The sequence below is a fragment of the Canis lupus genome, chromosome 10, assembly GCF_048164855.1.
Source record: "Canis lupus baileyi chromosome 10, mCanLup2.hap1, whole genome shotgun sequence".
NCBI lineage: Eukaryota > Metazoa > Chordata > Mammalia > Carnivora > Canidae > Canis > Canis lupus.
Window position 1 is genome coordinate 66,243,859 of NC_132847.1, and position 17,986 is coordinate 66,261,844.

At 47.9% G+C, this 17,986-nt stretch overlaps 1 protein-coding gene across 10 annotated transcripts in view; it reads right to left on the reverse strand.

The window, feature by feature from the left end:
- Nucleotides 1-17,986, reverse strand: part of EPB41L4B (erythrocyte membrane protein band 4.1 like 4B) — a 129,414-nt gene that overhangs the window by 79,605 nt on the left and 31,823 nt on the right. For 9 of the 10 annotated variants that reach the window (XM_072842264.1, XM_072842269.1, XM_072842262.1 and 6 more), the window contains exons 2-4: nucleotides 13,284-13,388; nucleotides 2,538-2,580; nucleotides 1,579-1,657 (exon numbers count right to left, since the gene is read on the reverse strand). In XM_072842264.1, coding sequence (XP_072698365.1) covers nucleotides 1,579-1,657; nucleotides 2,538-2,580; nucleotides 13,284-13,388 — 227 coding nt within the window. Of the gene's footprint in view, nucleotides 1-1,578; nucleotides 1,658-2,537; nucleotides 2,581-13,283; nucleotides 13,389-17,601; nucleotides 17,824-17,986 lie in introns of those variants that run through there. The other variant, XM_072842265.1, reaches the window with a different exon arrangement.

Genomic DNA, 17,986 nt, shown 5'->3' on the forward strand with positions numbered 1-17,986 from the left:
TCAGCCAGTCCCACCAGCAGATTCCGGGAAGGGTGCAGCTGCTTGTATCAGAACGTTTACAGCTAACTGTAGTTAGCAACTGCTTGAGGCTTTTTTCCTGATGCAGGTTAACTGCAGACTCTGTCTTTTAAAAACAAACACGTGTACGCATGCATGCGCACGCACACGCACACCCCCCCCCCAAAAAAATCCCAGAACTGGGCTGCAGCGGGTTGTGGGGTAATGAGAAATGGGGAGAGGAAAGCAGCAAATAGCACAAGTAGTGTTCACTTAAGTAAAAAGAAGAAAAAAGATTAAGTGTCTTGGCTTAACTGTTTTTTTTTTTTTTTTTAACCAGGAGGATGTGGGCATCAGAACCACTTATAGTGCTTTGTAAAAGCCAAAGCTACCCACGCTCTGCTCCATACCTAGGGAATCAGCCTTACATGCAAGAGTGGCCCCCAGGAATCTGATTTGTTCAAAAGCTTCCTAGGTGTTTCTGATTCACACAACCCTGGTTAAGAATCACTGGCTTTGATGATGGCTAGAAGCAGCATGTTTCATAAGGGACTCGGAGGTGGAACTCTAGAATAATTTGTTTAAACTTTGTAAACAATGCAGACAGTCACTCTCTGTTGGGATGGATATAGGAGAATGTGGGTGACCCAGAAATCAAAGGATGGGGGAGCTGAAGGTTCTAGTACATTCCAGAATGTTCCTGCTTCCGACAGCTGCTTAGCCACCACTGAGTTGAGTACCCACATCAGAGAGAACACAAGTGCTGATATGCTGATATGGCCAGAACCTCCAATTTCTACAGGAAAACCTAACTACCCAAGGTCAGTGGACCTCTTCAGCGCAGAGAATGGTGATAAGCAGTCTTTGAAGTGTTCCTTAGGTGCTCATCTCCAGGCTAGTGGCCACCACCATGGGCTGACATGTCACCACTACTATCTATCAGGTAAATGACAAGGAGGTTCTAGGGAAGCAAAAAGCAGCAGAAGGCTGGGTAGAGAAGCTCACTGACAGAAGGGCAGCCGGAGGGAAATTCCATACTTAAAATGTTTTTAAAGTCTCTTTTGCTTCAACACTGTTTCTGAAGTCTAAGAGACAGGCATAGGCGGGCACACTTCAAAAGAAATCCAGTGGGGCTGCAAGACAACATGAAGGGACTCCAACAACTTTGATAGGGTAGCAATCAAGGGAACACTGTGCAGCCCCTTAAAAAAAATAATAAGATGGCAATTTGGGACTAAGAAACGCTCTTCCAATACCTGCCTTCCCTTCTTGTACCTCGACAAAAATGAAGTGCCATAGAACGACTAACCAACTGACCCACAGCCCAGTGAGATAGAAATGTGGCGAGAAAATAAATCTTTTAATTGCGATTCACTAAGAAAAAGGTCAGATGGAGCAAAGGGTAGATTTCCAACAGAATGCAGAGATAAGCACAGGCAAAGTACTAATAACTCTTGCTCAGAATATAAAGTCAGCACATGGAAGAGGAGGCCGCCCCACAACTCAGAGGACCCATGAGTTATAAGGTAAGTGCTACCGGGGGCACGGGGTGGGGGGATCTTGTTCCACATTTTGACCTACCTTGTAAACTCTTCGCGAAGGTTGTTCGGTTCTGAAGAATAATATTTAACTCGAAAGTGCAAAGCATAAGCAGGTCCGACTAAACATATGGAGATGGAAGGATGAAGAGGTTTTTTTTTTTTTTTTTCCCCCAGTTTTGAAGATCACAGAATGGACAAAAGGAAAAAAAAAAAAAAACATGTTAAATCTAGTCACACATTCACTGTTACACTGGGGAGGGCACGATGGGGCTTCTAAAGCTAGTGAGTCCTTTTCAATCCTTGAGTTTGGAAACCTAAAATGTGCTTTCATGTTGACGAAGATGCAGTAGCGAGTAACTCATTCTGGAATAAAAACTCTAACCGTCTAGATGAATTACTAAGAGCTGACATTTTACTTTCACCCAATTGCCAAGATATTCCAAACAGATACTAACTTTTTACAAAATACGAAGTGGGCTAAAGTAAAGTGACGCATAAACAGCAAGTGTTCTGTAATCTAAAAATACAGTAAGGACACCGTAAAGTATTATATATGTTTTGAAATTACCCACGCATGCACAACCTTGAAGAAATGTGCTTACCACACCTGTAAAATCCGAGAGCTGGACCAGATTGTCAGAACTCCTGCTTTCCCGTTCTCTGAGTCTACTTTTCTAACTCATTAGCAAATTAATGTAATAGGTGTAAAATCACCCTTCTGAATAGCATATTAATCAGTTCTCACTGGCAAGGGTGCCTGATTTCAAATGAGAGCGTAGTCTGTTTTTTAATACCCACCCAAAAACTCTTATCCATATTTTAAACTCTCACATTTTGGCCAGCCTGAAGAAATGGAAAATCATCCACTTAAAACCGAATCTATTTTAAAGCCCTCTCAAGTCCTGAGGATAACATAATACCTCAAAACCCTGGCAAAGGAGTTTTTTTTAATTCTCTGATAAAAGAAATAAGTGAGTAAGCTAAATTCTGCTTACTTACTTTTCATCTGCTTTTTTATGGGTTTGGAATGATCCAGCCAGTGCTGAAAGATAAGAAAGAAAAAGTTTCTTTAGGTATAGTTCATCAGCTAGTCGATATAACCCACATTTACCCTCCTCCGTAAACCTTAGTCATTCCACCCATAAAACCAGGGATCGAGGCTTTCAGACCAGGATCAGCAAACTGCTTGGGATGGTATTAAAAAAAAAAAAAAACTACGCTTATGCACAATAAATACATTTTTTCTTGGGAGAGTAAACGTTTCAAAGAGGTGCCTAAAAGAACTCAAAACCTTTTAACTAATTGATCTGTAAGAAGACCCTCTAGTTACCCTCAATCTTCTTCAACTATCTATCCCAAAGTCACCATCAGCCTAGTAAAGACTACAAGCCACGCTGCAGGGATCTCTGACCACGCATGGGTCTTGAATCTCTGTCGCTGTAAATGTGAAAATGATAAAACCCAAACCTCTTTATTCTTTTCTCAAGGAAGATGGGAAGACAGGCAGGGGATTTGCTGGAGAGAATTTTGCTCTGGTCAACGAGGACATTTCAACTCCCTGTCGTTTTCATCAGAAAAAATACTTGGGTCCCATCCACCCCCAGGAAATCACAAAACCATCTCCCTCAGATGCAGGTCCCTCTGTAATGTTCAAGTGGTTGACACGTACATCCTGATCAGCGTCAGCGGCTCAACTTCTATGGCAAACAGCATTTAGGACCGTTGCACTGTGAGCCCCTGCCGGCGATCCCAAGCCCTGGAGGGCAGGGACGGTGCGCTCTAATCATTCTCGTGTCCTATGCCAGGCACAGGGCACGGCCCCCAGCAGGCCCGGATTAGATCCGTGAGAAATAAAATGATCCATATCATTGTTTTTTAAAGGGAGTAAAGGGAACTTCTCCAACCACTTTACGCCAACTGGGTACACACTGAAATGTCCCCGTTGGGGTAACGTTTGGAACGACACAGCCAGAATGGGTTCCTCGCTAGCTGCTCGGAATCAGAGACCCCTCTGCTGACTGCCGACACACTTCGAGAAGCAATCTCAACTCTGCACACTCTAATAATGAGAAAGGGTGGGACTAAATTAGTGTGGTGTACTCTTACCCCTCACCAAAGAGCCCATTGTGACTGTGTGGGAGGAGGGGAATAAGGAAACACAAAAGCAAATAACAGGTGACTTATAACACAATAAGCTGTGAGCAGCGCGACGGGAGAACGTGGGCTTTTGTCATCTCCACCCTCCGGCTCAGCAATCACGCAATAAAGGAAGATCAGCCCAGCAGGATGTGTATCTCAAAGGCACAAGCGCAGGATGCTTTATCTCACTGGTAATAGCTATGAATTGGAAATGACCTAAATGTCCATCAACAACAGAGAAGGATTTTAAAAAAATGGCTCATCCGTATGATGAAATACTATTCAGCCTTTAAAACTGATGTGGGCCTATTTACCGATGTGGCAAGAGACCCGCAGCTCAACGCTTGATGAAAAGAAAAAAAACAAAACAACAAAAACAAAAAAAAAACCCAAGATCCTGTTTATATAAAATTATTATTTTTCTATCAAGATTACGTCCGGAAGGATTTATGGATGTTCGTTTCAGATGTGGGGCTGTGAGTGCCATTTATTTTTTTCTTTTTTACTTTTCTGCATGATCTTTTACTTTTTTTTTTTTTTTTTTTTTTTTTAATCTTTTACTTTTAATGAGAATACTGTTTCCAGGGGCTGGGCCAGGCTGTCCCTTCCATTACGCATTCGGTTGTTTGCCTACCAGGCCGGTTCTGAAGATCAACTTGCCCCATCGGAATACGCTACCACCACTGCCCTCGGCCAAGCAGAAAACCTCGGACCTTAGCCCCCAGAGGAGGACAGATACGGACACAATAAAAGTATATTTACTATCCTGCCAAAGTATCAGGCTAATGGCTATGACTAAACTCTCTGCCCTCGCTTTGAAATGGATTTACTATCGCCATGCAAAGAAAGTTCTGGGGCAGCCAGCCTTCTAATCTCATCAGCCCCAGATGCTCAGAGCTTAAAGGGGCTGGTCCCATTTCTTTGCTTCGGGTCCCCTTACATCTGGAGTAGAACACGTCAAGCCCACTGTTCCCCTCCCTCCGCTGTCCGACTACGGTCTTGATCCAAGTGTGACCTGTGTTGTTCCCTTGCCGGTGGTTTTCAACCCTGGCTGTGCATTGCAGTCACGATTACCCAGGTCCCACCCAAGATCCATTAAACAGAATCTCAGAGCATTAGTGGTTTTTGAAAGGCTCCCTGAGAGCCCATTAAATATTTAGTGCTTTAGTTTTCCCACATCCTCCTCTTACCCAGGAATATACCCTACTGATCTTGGGGATCTTGACATGCCCATGACCCCTTCTGAACATCGTTGTCTAGGCTTTCTAAAATCTCAAGCAATTTCAGGGTTTATGGCTGGCGTTAAGTGACAGTTCACGGCCAGTGCTCCTCCCGGACTGCTTTCCCCTCTGGCCACGCTGCTTAAGGAGCTCCCTGCCCAGGGCCTCCATCCCTCCCTGGCCTCCATCCTTCGTGCCCAGCCACAGGGCGCAGCTCAAAGCAGGACGTGCCAGGATGGAGGCTTGTGAAAAGTCTGGGGCTCAGTAAGCTGGGAACGTCATCGGAAACAGTTTCATTTTAAAAGCTCCCTGGCCCTACAGGGTTCAGATCAGGTTGGCATGCCTGCATCAGAGGCGATAAGAAATCCAGCCATAATCCTAAAACAAGAGATGATAAAACCTATCTTGTATCCAACCAGTTTAAAATGACCCGACTTTCTTTTTAGCTGCAGGAGCTGACCAGACTCTGATTACTCATATTTTATCCTACAACACCAACTCATGATGAATACCCAAGCACTATGGCCCAACGTGGCCTTTGGTAAATCATATCCTACACTGACTGGGCCTGGAGGCCTACATTTAGCAGCAGCGGACCTGCCTCAGATGTTCACCTGCATCCCGGCTAAATATAGCCACGCTGCCTGTCGGCAAAGGCCAAGGCCAATGGCTCCAGCCCTCTTAAGGGACCAGTAAACCAGTCACTGGAGATAGATGAGTGCACGTCTAAGTTCAAAGGGCACGCCGTTTAACTCAAACACTCTAACAGGTGTTAGAAAGGTGGTTTCTTTTTTTTTTTTTTTTAAATGTTCGTTTTATTTATTTTTATTTATTTATGACAGTCACAGAGAGAGAGAGAGAGAGAAAGAGAGAGAGAGAGGCAGAGACACAGGCAGAGGGAGAAGCAGGCTCCATGCACCGGGAGCCCGACGTGGGATTCGATCCCGGGTCTCCAGGATCGCGCCCTGGGCCAAAGGCAGGCGCCAAACCGCTGCGCCACCCAGGGATCCCCCAGAAAGGTGGTTTCTGATCTGAATTTCTCATCCAAGTCTATTTAGCAAAACCCCTGCCATAAATCAAGATGGGAGACGATTTGGCAAAGCCCATCTGTTCCGACGGTACATCAATGGACTATGACATGCACACAGCTGGTTGTAGAACTGAGCTGTCTCAGATCTATGCAGAAGCACTTGAACCACAACGGCCAAGAGAAGCTCAGGGGTTGGAAAGAGTCTAAAACCTGCCAGAACAACCCCTGCGCCCTCACCATCAAGTCGGAGGGGTGGAACTCGTAGCTCGCTTCCTAATAACCTGTAGATTTTCTTAGCTTACAGAGTGTCTAGTTCATGTTTAAATTAGAGCTGGAAGGAAATCTGAAGAGAAAATCATATCCAAAGGATGAAAAGAGAAAGAAGGGAAAGGACACTTTTGGAGCTTACTGGTGTGATATGATTTATAATAAGAAATATATATATATGGTCTTAGTTTCTGGCACAGAGATCTTAAAACCCTTGGAATTTTGTACGCCACAAGAGCAATCAAGGTGTCCTGACATTGGTAACAAATCCCTTCTAACCACACCTGAGTTTCTGTTAACGAGGGGACGTTCAGAAAGCACCTGAGGATGGGGGCTGGTTGCCAGGGGAACTAACCAGTGACCAAGGGTTAAACCTGAGTCTGACCTCTGGAGAGGGGGAGGGGGCCGGGGCCTGGAGGCTGGATCAATCACTAATGCCCAATAATTTAATCCATCATGCCTTTGTGACAAAGACTCCGTAAAAACTTAAAACGGAGGATTCGGAGAGCTTCCGAACAGAGATCTGGAGAGTGGGACACGCAGGGAAGGCGTGGAAGCTCTGTCGTGCCCACTGTGCCCTACACCTTGCTCGAGTCATTTCTTCCGTCAGGCTGCTCCTGAGTTACCTCTTTTTATAACAGACTGGCAATCGAGTGAGTAAAATGTTTCTGAGTACTATGATCTGTTCTAGAAAATTAACTCAACTCGAGAGGGGGTCGTGGGGGACTTCCTATCTACACTGCGAAAGCACAGGCACTGGACTTATGACTGGCATCTGAAGTGTGGAGTGGAGGTAGGTGGGAGGGGGCAGTTTTGTAGGACTAGGCCTTCACCTATGGGATCTGAGGCTACCCACAGGTAGACAGCGCCAGAATTTTTTGCTCGGGGGTGTCGGCAGAAAACCACGCTGGACTGCGTCACACCTATGGCTCACTCAGGTCTCAGAGCAGATGAAGGTAGCTGTGCTGAGGGCTCAGAGGCCCAGGAATCACAGTGCTACTGAGACAGAGGCAGGGTCAGAAATGAGTCTGTGTCGGGACACCTGGGTGGCTCAGTGGTCAAGTGTCTGCCTTTGGCTCAGGGCATGATCCCAGGATCTGGGATTGAGTCCCACATCGGGCTCCCCGCAGGGAGCTGCTTCTCCCTCTGCCTGTGTCTCTGCCTCTCTCTCTCTGTGACTCTCATGAATAAATAAAATATTAAAAAAAAAAAAAAAAGAAATCAGGCGGTGTCAGCATCCAGGGCCCTGGGTCTCCACACCACACACTAGCTCGAAGCACTTCCCCACCTAAGGAGGGACCTCTCCTCCTCATCCACGATGAGGCCCCTGTAACCACCTCACTTACACCAGCTACTCAAGACTTTCTTGGGGATTCATGTGAATCAACTGCAAAGACCCTTTTATCAATAGCTCTCCATCCAGCATCAATATTTGCAAATGGGCAGGAAAACCCTTGCTCTCCCAGCCTTCAGAGACAGGCTGCTGGGAGGCCTGTGAATGTTTCACACTCCTTTGTACAAAAATCGAAGGAGGCAAGAGATCAGAGTTCGAGTCCAAGCTCTGCCACCCACCTGGGGTGTGGCCATGCGTGAGACCCCTGACACCGTTTGCTCATGTGAGCACTGGGCTGTGCCCTAACACACTGTCTGAACAATCAACTCAGGGGCCAAGGAAGGGTTTCCGGTCTCTCACAGTAATGCACTTGCCAATAGCACTTCCCTCCAGCTGCATCTGAGATGGTGGAAAGGCTCAGTAGGGTCCATACAAGGGGCATATGTGAGGGCATTCCAAGCGATCATCAGAGTGAAGCCAAAAATGCCCCTTCAGTGCCCACTGACCCCCTTGGGCGGCCACCGATTCCCTGTCAACCTCACCTCGCCGTGCTGGGCCTCTTATTACCCATCCACCTGATTCTAGGCTGCACAGACCAGAGGAAAAACATCCCACAAGTCTAGAGGCGAAGGCCAAAATCACCTTTCCTGGATCCCTTGCTGCAAAGTGTACCACCCAAAAATGCTCCCTTTTCACACTGGGAGCGGCTCTGGAAGGGATTAACTAGGGCCGCACCTGTCCTCCAGAACTCCGATCCCCCCAGGACCTGAAGGGGGGATCCAGCTTGGGCGAGGGAGGGGGGGTTGTTATGACCCCTGCCCCAGCTTGCCACTCCTCTCCCATCTGACATCTTGCTCAGCTCATCACTGATCCTCAGGCAGTCCTCCTCCACGCTCCAGAGTGAAGTCAGACCATCCCCTGGATTCCACGGGGATGGTCCGTCTCCCCCAGCAGAATGAGGCAGGCGGGGACAGTGTCCTGCTTGCTTCTGCACCACAGAGACTGACAGCGAGGAAGCTCCGAGGCACAGTGTGCTGAGTGGTTGCCGCCTGGACGTGTTCTTTCTGCGGGCACGTGCTTACGGACGTGCGTGGCTGAGATGCTACCATGGGTCAGGGTACCAGTGGAGCCTGGTGGAAAGGGCTGCCCTTTGGAAGGAGACCAGGTTCTGAATCCTGCCTCCACTCCTCACCTGAACCTTTACAGGGCTCCTAGTGAGGCTCAGCTCTGTCAGCTGTAAAATGGGCCTGCTCTCTGGCTCGTTTTCCAGATGATGAAGGTTAAATAAAGGTTATGGAAAGTTTTCAGGTTGATGTGTGGCTCAGAGCTCATCAGAGTGAGGACTCGAGAAACAGCAGCTATCTGACCGGTCTGTAAGAAAGCCAGGTGGGTGTAGGCCAGAGCTTCCTCTCTCAGAAGAAAGCTTTCCTCTATAAAAATAGACCATTGCCCCTGCTTTGAGCTACGCAAAGGTGAGATCTACAGAATGGGCTCCTGCCTGCCTTGATATGGAAAAGGGAAACAGGGGGCCCCGGCCCCAACTGCTAAAAATAGGCAATGCCAATAGACTTTGACCTTGCTTCAGGGCTGGGCAGCGCACTATGGTAACCAGGCTTGGCTCTTTGAAGGGAGACGTAAGCTGGGTATGCAGAGAGCTGTGCCAAGAGCCCCGCCACTGCCAGCCCTCTGATTTGCATGCCCAGGCAGGGTGGGGACATCATTTCTTGCAGGAGCCTCACATGGCAATAAGCCCAGTGGACCGTCCCCTTCCTGGCCCCCATCTATTATACCTGCCATCAATTGCTTCATTTGTCCCAGGCGCCCAGAAAATCAATGATTCAGGGAACGGTCCCAAAGGGATCACCCTAAATCACTAATGTTTCTCCCACAGGCAAGGCAGCCTTGCAGGTTCCAGCTAGCCTAAGTATGTCACCTCCAGGAGCTTTGATGACTTCTTTTTTTTTTCTTTTTAAGATTTTATTCATTTATTCATGAGAGACACAGAGAGAGAGAGGCAGACATAGGCAGAGGGAGAAGCAGGCTCCATGCAGGGAGCCTGAAGTGGGACTTGATCCCAGGACTCCAGGATCACACCCTGGGCTGAAGGTGGCACTAAACCGCTAAACCACCGGGGCTGCCCAGCTGTGATGACTTCTGGCCCCCCACCCCCTCAGCTGGCCCAGCTAGAAAGAGGAAACCAACACCCATGTTAGTCCACAAAGCCCTTCCTCCTCTATGAGCTCGGGGAGCCCCTCAACCTCCCCGTGATACAGATGTTACAGCCTCCACTTTACAGCTGAGAGCAGGCTCGCAAGCATAGTGTACTGAAAAGAGCACTTACCCCTGAGGTCCTGAGACCTAGGTTTGAATCCGAGCCATGCTACTCACTGAGCACCCTGCCAAAGTCTAAAGGCTTTCATTTCACCATCAAGAAGACAGAAAAATGTGACAAATGGCTTCTAAGGTCCCTTCTGGGGCTGCAGACTGAGGTCGTAGGCTGTATGCCTTGTCAACAAGAGTCACCAAGAAGGAGCAGTCCTACGTCTCAGGATCTCATCAGAAAGGTGAGATCATGAACCCAAGGCCAGATGAGCAAATGGCCACAGAAGGCAAAGAAGCTCAAAGGTTTCCTGAGAGGAGGAGAAGCAATGGAGGTGCAGAACACGCCGCATGCAGGAAGAGCTGTCGTCTGAAACAGTCTTGAAGGACAGCTGGAAGTTTAAACAGGGTAAGAAAGAACATGCCAGGAGGGGAACCCACAGGCAGAGGCACACACGTAAGTGCAGGCATCACCAGATCGCAGCCCGTAATGAGCCCAGCCTAGAAATCAGACTGACAAGAAGGGTTCTGGGAGCAGCTGCTGCACATCCTGGAATCCTTAAAGTCAGGTGTAAAGTCAGGTGGACGAGGATCCTGCATCTGCTTCGTGGCACTCAGAGCTGGGAGCTGGAAAGACATTAGAGGGTGTAGAGTCTGAGTGTCTGCAGGTGTCTGGCCTTGGAAGGACGCCTGGATCCTGACAAGACTGTGCCAGGGCACCGGCGGATGGGAATGAATGGTGGCCCAGTGAGCAGAGGTGCACAGCCAGGTCTTTCATAATGGAGCCACATCCTTGGCTTTCTGGGAATCCGAGTGGCTGGAGAGGGGTCACCTGGGGATGAGGACACGGCACCAAAGCAACAGGCAGCACATGGCTCTGCTGGCAGAAACGATGGCTGTTTTCTCCCTCTGACAAGAGAAGCGAAGGGGGGCAGACGCGTGGAACATGAGAACTAGAAGAGCTCTTAGGAACTGGTCCAAGTACCCCATTTCACAGACGAGAAAACTGAGGACAAGGGAGAAAGCCCCAAATAAGTGAGGGGCAGAGCCAGGAATGAGGACTAGGTCAGACTCATAGTCCGGGGCTGCAGACATTCTGAAGCTCCAAAATACTGCATGTGTGTAGACACACAGAAGGCAGAAGGGAGAGGCGTTTCCGGGAAGAGGAGGGCTGACGAGTATCAGAGCTGGGGACAGCTGGAAGATACCAGACACAGAGGGGAACACTCTAAATCTGGCACTCAGGAAGCAGCTGGAAACGGAACTGTGATGCAGGTCTAGGGGGTACATGCTAGAGAAACACACACGTTTCCTTAAAACCAAATAGTGTAAAGGATAGAGAGGGAAGGAAATTTTTCCTATAGGGTAGGAAAATTCAAAGGGATTTAGCTAAATGACCCCAGTCTTCTCAGCAGGAGGTAAGGCCAAGTGCGAGCACAGTCGTTGCAGAGACTGGACTGCAGGGCTGTGGTCAGGATTCCTAAGGGGAACCGAGGCCACGAGGGGCTGACACAAGGCTCCCAGAGCAGCTCAGGGGCTTGGACTTCACTGCATCTGTCATCTGTGACCTGTGCTGGTGCCAAAGGGCTTGGGCCGTGACCCTCCAGCCTGGGAGAAGCAGCAGAGGAAACAGATGGACCCGCATGTTGAGGGGGGACCAGGGCACAGTCATGGGGGCAGGAGCATCAAAGGGCAGGTGAGCACACGGGCAAGGTGGCTGAGGCTCCTTCCGTCAGGTCTCCAGAGGGGAGAACGAGGCAGGAGGGGATGGTGAAGGTCAGAGGCTCCACATGCAGAGGGACCGGAAGGATGGAAGCAAGGAAGTTATCATGGAATGGGAACGATGGAATTCCAGTTCCTGCAGCGATCGGGTGGTGAGGGGACCCAAGCGAACGTATGCGCGAGGTTTGCCCAAGTGGAGTTTCAAGGCGAGGAAACAGTGCCCGGGACATTTAGGGCAGGTAATCTGAATTCGAGGGGTGGGGAAGACAGGCTGAGACACCAGGGCGAGGTCAGACGACAGCAGAACTCGGCAGGGAGGCAGGAGGAGAAAAGCTCATCCATCCCCCATCCAGGGTCCCAGGTCCCAGCGGGTGGGGATGAGTCTCCAGCTGGGAAATGGAGAAGGGATCCGGCCACCATCTCGAGGTGGCAAGAGTCAGGGAGGGAAGGGGATGGAGGCCAGGATGCTGGGAAATCCTGATTCCACTGCGCCATCTCGGACTCCACATCACACAGATGTTCTCGGGCGGACCTAATCTCTAGGCACCGGTGCTGAGCATCTTCGCCTTAATCGTCACATGTGACCCTCCCAGGGGGTATCTGAAGAAGTGTCTCTAGGAAGCAAGGCTTAGCCGTGGACGCTCAGACACCTCCTATCAGGGAACCCATCCTTTCATACAGTCTAAAATAGCACCGCCCCTTACTCGGTCTGCCTATCCCCTTACTCTGCTTTCTGTTTCTTAACATTTACTACCATCTGTCATGGATGCGTTCACTGCTTTATCCACAGTGCTTAAGAACAGGGCCCAGTGCATAACGGATCCTCAATAAATATTCTTTTACTCAATTATAATTTACATACAGTGTTGTAACAGTTTCGGGCATACAATATAAGGATTCCACAAATCTACACATTTCTCAGTGCTCACCAAGATACATATACTCTTAATCCCCTTTATCTCACTCATTCCCCCCACCCCTCGACCTCAAGGACTATTTTTAGATTGTTGAATATATTATCTTTGGAACCCGATGTTAGGTTTCATTGGGGAGGGAGAGTCTGAAGCCACTCCTGCTTTTGAAGAGAGTGGCTCTGAGCTACATCAGGTTCACTCCCTCTGGCACCCCCACTGTGGACAGTTCTGTCTCAGGCAAAGCAAGGGAAGTCTTTGCTGACCTAACACCACCTCCTGGAGCCTGCAAGATGGTCCTCTAGCAGTGCCAAGCCCTGCTCCGACTGGCCCCCTGCACTCGCTAAGCCTGGCTGGGATCACATTCAGTGTGTTCACAGCACCCGCGCTCTCCCCCCGGCAAGAGTCCACAGAAGATGCTGCTGCAGCCTCTCTGCCGGTTAAAAATAAAGCATCATTAAAAGAATTTCCAGAATGGTGTATCTGCTGCTTCCTACCTACTCTAGAAATGTGCCTATATCACATCCCTCTGCTTGGAAACGTTTCCCGAATGCATTCCCTTGCACAACAGGAATCCTTCTTTCTCTCTTCCTCTCCTGTTATTGGCCACCTCTAGGGGCGCGGGGGAGGGGGGCGCATATGGATGAATTCCACGCGGGCACCATCACCACCACCCCCAGGCTCGCTACTGCAGCAACATCACGGTTTAACTCCTCTTTTTCCTCTACCAATCTCTAGCAACTGTGGATTTGCAATTAGCATGAAAAGTCAACCTACCCCAAGACGAATCAAAGGAGTACTTACAGCGACCTGGGAAGAGTCAAGGAACTGGAGGCCGAAGTAATCGGTTTCCACGAGGTCCAAGTGGTACACGATCTGATCGAAAAGATCCTGGCCTTTGGCATGTTTCTGGAAGACAATTGGACAGATGAAAATTTAGGATGTGACCGCTGGATAAGAGCAAAACGTTTTAAAAAGAAACAGCGCTCGCTTTGGCAGCGCATATACAACAAAAAAAGAAACAAAACCAAAATCACTTTTGTCTTTATGTTGCATACGTGTATATGTACACATTTTTAAAATTTTAATTATTTTTATAATAAAAACTCATTATTCTATCTGATTACTCATAATGCAAACAAACCACCAAAGAACACTTTTATAGGATGAAGAGGGAACTAACGCCTTATTATGAAAACTGGCTAATAAAGGGGGAAAAATCAAGCACTGATCTGGCTGTTAGATGTAGCATTGGGTAACCAAGGAGTAGATGATAAGATATACAGAAATTAACTCAAAACGGATCAAAGACCTAGATGCAAAAGCTTGAACTATAAAACTCTCAAAACAAAGGAACAAATCTTCATGACCTTGGATTAAACAATGACTTCTTAGATATGACACCACAATCACCAGCAACCAAAAAATCCCAAAAAACCAGAGGTGCCTGGCTGGCTCAGTCAGCAGAGCACGTGACTCTTGATCTTGGGGTCATGAGTTCAGGCCCCACTTTGGGTGTGGAGCCTACTTAAATTAAAAAAAACAAACAAACCAATAAACCAGGTATCATCAAAATGTAAAACTTTCATGGTTCAAAGAACACAAGGACACAAGAAACACAAGAAATCACAAAGGCAACCCAAAAGGGGAGAAAACTTTTGCAAATCCCATATCTGATAAGGGATTTCTATCTAGAATATACAGAGAAGGGGATCCCTGGGTGGCTCAGCAGTTTAGCGCCTGCCTTTGGCCCAGGGCGTGATCCTGGAGTCCCGGGATCAAGTCCCACGTCTGGCTCTCATGTCGGGCTCCCGGCATGGAGCCTGCTTCTCCCTCCTCCTGTGTCTCTGCCTCTCTCTCTCTCTCTCTCTCTCTCTATGTCTATCATAAATAAATAAATCTTTTTTAAAAAATTGAATACACAGAGAACTATTACATCTCAATAATAAAAAATTCACTTAAAAATGGACAAGGGATATAAAGATAGAACTCTGAAGATATAGAAATACCTAAGATGCACATAAAAAGATGCTCAACATCATTAGTCATTAGGGAAATGCAAATCAAGACTAGAATCAGGGACGCCTCGGTGGCTCAGTGGTTGAGCATCTATCTTAGGCTCAGGTCATGATTCCGGCATCCTGGGATCAAGTCCCGTATTGGGCTCCCTGCATGGAGCCTGCTTGTCCTCCCCCTGCCTATGTCTCTGCCTCTCTCTGTGTCTTTCATGAATAAATAAAATCTTTAAAAAAAAAAAAAAACCCACAATCAGATACTACCCCACCGCCACTGGGATGGCTATAACAAACGACAGATAATAACAAATGTTGGAGAAATTGGAACCCTCATATACTGCTGATGGGAATGTAAAAACCGTAGCCATTTAGGGAAGCAATTTGGCAGTTTCTCAAATGGTTATATATAGAGTCACCATTTGACCCAGCAATTCCACCCGAAGTATATATCCAAGGGAAATGAAAACACTGCGTTGTACAGAAATCTGTACAAAAACATTCATAGCAGCGTTGTTCCTAGTAGCCCCAAAGTGGAAGCAACTCAATTTGCTTCAACTATCTATCATTTGATGCATGGATAGACATAAGGTAGAAAATCTTATCCACATGATAGAATATTATTGGACTATAAAAAGGTATGGAGGGGGCACCTGGGTGGCTCAGCGCTTGAGTGTCTGCCTTCCGCCCAGGGTGTGATCCTGGAGTCCCAGGATCGAGTCCCACATTAGGCTCCCTGCATCGAGCCTGCTTCTCCTTCGGCCTGTGTCTCTGCCTCTCTCTCTGTGTCTCTCTCATGAATAAATAAATAAAATCTTTAAAAAAAAAAAAAAGAAAGATTAGTGATTGCTTACGGCTGCAGTATTTGTGGGGTGACAGCCAAGGTGAGCAGGGTTTTTGGAGGGGTTAATGAAATATTCTAAAATCGATGATGGGGGGTTGTCTGGGTGACTCAGTCAGTTAAGCATCTGCCTTCAGCTCCGGTTAGGATCTCAGGGGTCCTGGGATCAAGCCCTGCACATGGCCTGCTTCTCCCTCTCCCTCTGCCCCTCCCCCTGCTCGAGCTCGCTCTCTCGCTCTCTCTCTCTCAAATAAATAAAATATTTAAAATAAAAAATAAAATCGATGGGGATAGACGCACAACTCTATAAATATACTAAAAGCCACCGAATCCTACAGCCCAGAGATGAGTTATATGGTATGTCTACCTCAATAAAGGTATTAAAAATAGGAGATGCACAGAATTTCTCTTTATAGTAGTACAGCAACAACAAAATGAAGAAGGAATACCAGAATTGCAATATCACAATTCTGCAACTCCTAACGAGCGGTAGGTGCTAAGCACTGAGCCCCAGTGGCTATAACATCACAAGACAACCAGCCATCGAGTACCTCCTGCTGAAGAACACCCCCACCCAAGATGTCATCTTGCTCCCCGCCATTCTCCCTCCACAGGGAAAAAAACCAACAATAACAAACCAAGCCTGGGGCCGACTCAACCACTAGATCCAACTGCAGGAAATGCATGCAGAGGACTGTTCTCAACTACATGGAGCTGCAATCAGCAAGATCCAGCCTGTGGGGAATTCTAGAAACTCTTCCTCCAACACAGCTTCTCCAACAAACAGAAGAGGCAGAAAAGTAAAGGGATAAAGGGGCACCAGAGGGTAAAAAAGATTTAAAAGATATCTTTATTTTTTTAAGATTGTATTTATTTATTCATGAGACACACAGAGAGAGAGGCAGAGACACAGGCAGAGGGAGAAGCAGGCTCCCCAACGGGGAGCCTGGTGTGGGACTTGATCCCAAGACCCCGGGATCACGACCTTGAGCCAAAGGCAGGCGCTCAACCACTGAGCCACCCAGGTGCCCCTAAAAGACATCTTTAAAAAAAAAGGCCAAAAAAGAAACTGCGATGAGTAGGGATGCACGCTTGGGTTATAAAACTCGAAGAGCTGGTAAAGAAAGGGTTACAATAAACTATAAAGTCAGGGTACTTGTTGCTCTCAGGGGCCCAATGGGGATGTGCCGGGGAGAGGGCCCACGGTAACCTTCCAGCTGGCCGGCAGGATCCCAGCTGCTGACTCGGGTGGTGGGTGGTACCAGGGCATCTGCCTTCCCGTAGTTTGTTAGACTGTACCTTTGTTTTATTTGTACATCTGTATTTGTGTTATATAAGACAGCACTAACAAAAAGCAAAAACAAAAAACAAAAAAACCCCTCAAAATTATAGCAGTGGATTACAACCTTCAGATTCCTTCCTTCCTGGAAATACCCCTTGAAGGCGACGATTCAACAGGAGCAGAAGGCTCCGTGCACAGTGACGTTCTCTGTAGCATTGCCTCCTGGAGAAATAAAGCTGGGGGCAGGGCTAGAAGAAGAAACCACCTAAACTCCAACCGCAGAGACACAAGAGTTGGGCAGGTTAACACTCAGGAATACTGCTGGGCTGCTGGGACACATAACTACCAAGGTGAGGCAGAAATAAGGAAAATTCTTTTTTTTTAAAGATATTTATTTATTTATGATAGACAGAGAGAGAGAGAGAGGCAGAGACACAGGAGGAGGGAGAAGCAGGCTCCATGCCGGGATCCTGATGTGGGACTTGATCCTGGGACTCCAGGATCATGCCCTGGGTCAAAGGCAGGTGCCAAACCGCTGAGCCACCCAGGGATCCTGAAATAAGGAAAATTCTTATGTGGACATTAAGTGAACAGACCACAAAGGAATAAGAAGCTGGGATTCCAACTACGTAAGAGCATGTGTGTGCTGGGCACCCGGGTGGCCAGTGGTTGAGCATCTGCCTTCGGCCCAGGGCGTGATCCTGGGGTCCCGGGATCGAGTCCCGCATCGGGCTCCCTGCATGGAGCCTGCTTCTTCCTCTGCCTGTGTCTCTGTGTCTCTCGTGAATAAATAAATAAAATCTTTAAAGAAAAGAAAAAAGAATATGCATGTGCTGTATGGACTGCTGGATAGAAACGGCTTGTGAAAACAAAAATAGCTGTGTTGGGATAGAGAATCTATGGATGATTTGCTTCCGAAGTGTTCTTTAACACTGATCTTTTGGCAGTTGTTAGACAACAAACACAATTAAAAAAAAAAAAAATCACCATTCTGGCACTCTTCTTCCGGATGTACTCCCTCCTAGGGCTCTGGCACTCCCGGCCTATCCGACACCTATTACCACGGCGCCAATGCCTCATTAGTGGGTTTCCTAGTGGGACAGAACTAGTTAGCACACTGCTTAGCAGCAGGATGTGGCAGACAGAACGGGGCTGGCAGGAAGCAAGAGATCCACGCTCTAGTCCCAGAGGCATCAACTGCGACCCTTAAGCAATTCATAATTTCCCCAAATCCCTACGACCATCCTGGATTTCCCACGCAGCCGCACATCAGGCACGGCGCCCTGAACGGGCAAGCTCGCTCAAACTCAGCTGACCCCAGATCCCACTGCTCTTGCGATTTTGGTTCAGGGCTTACCGTCCAGGTAAATCG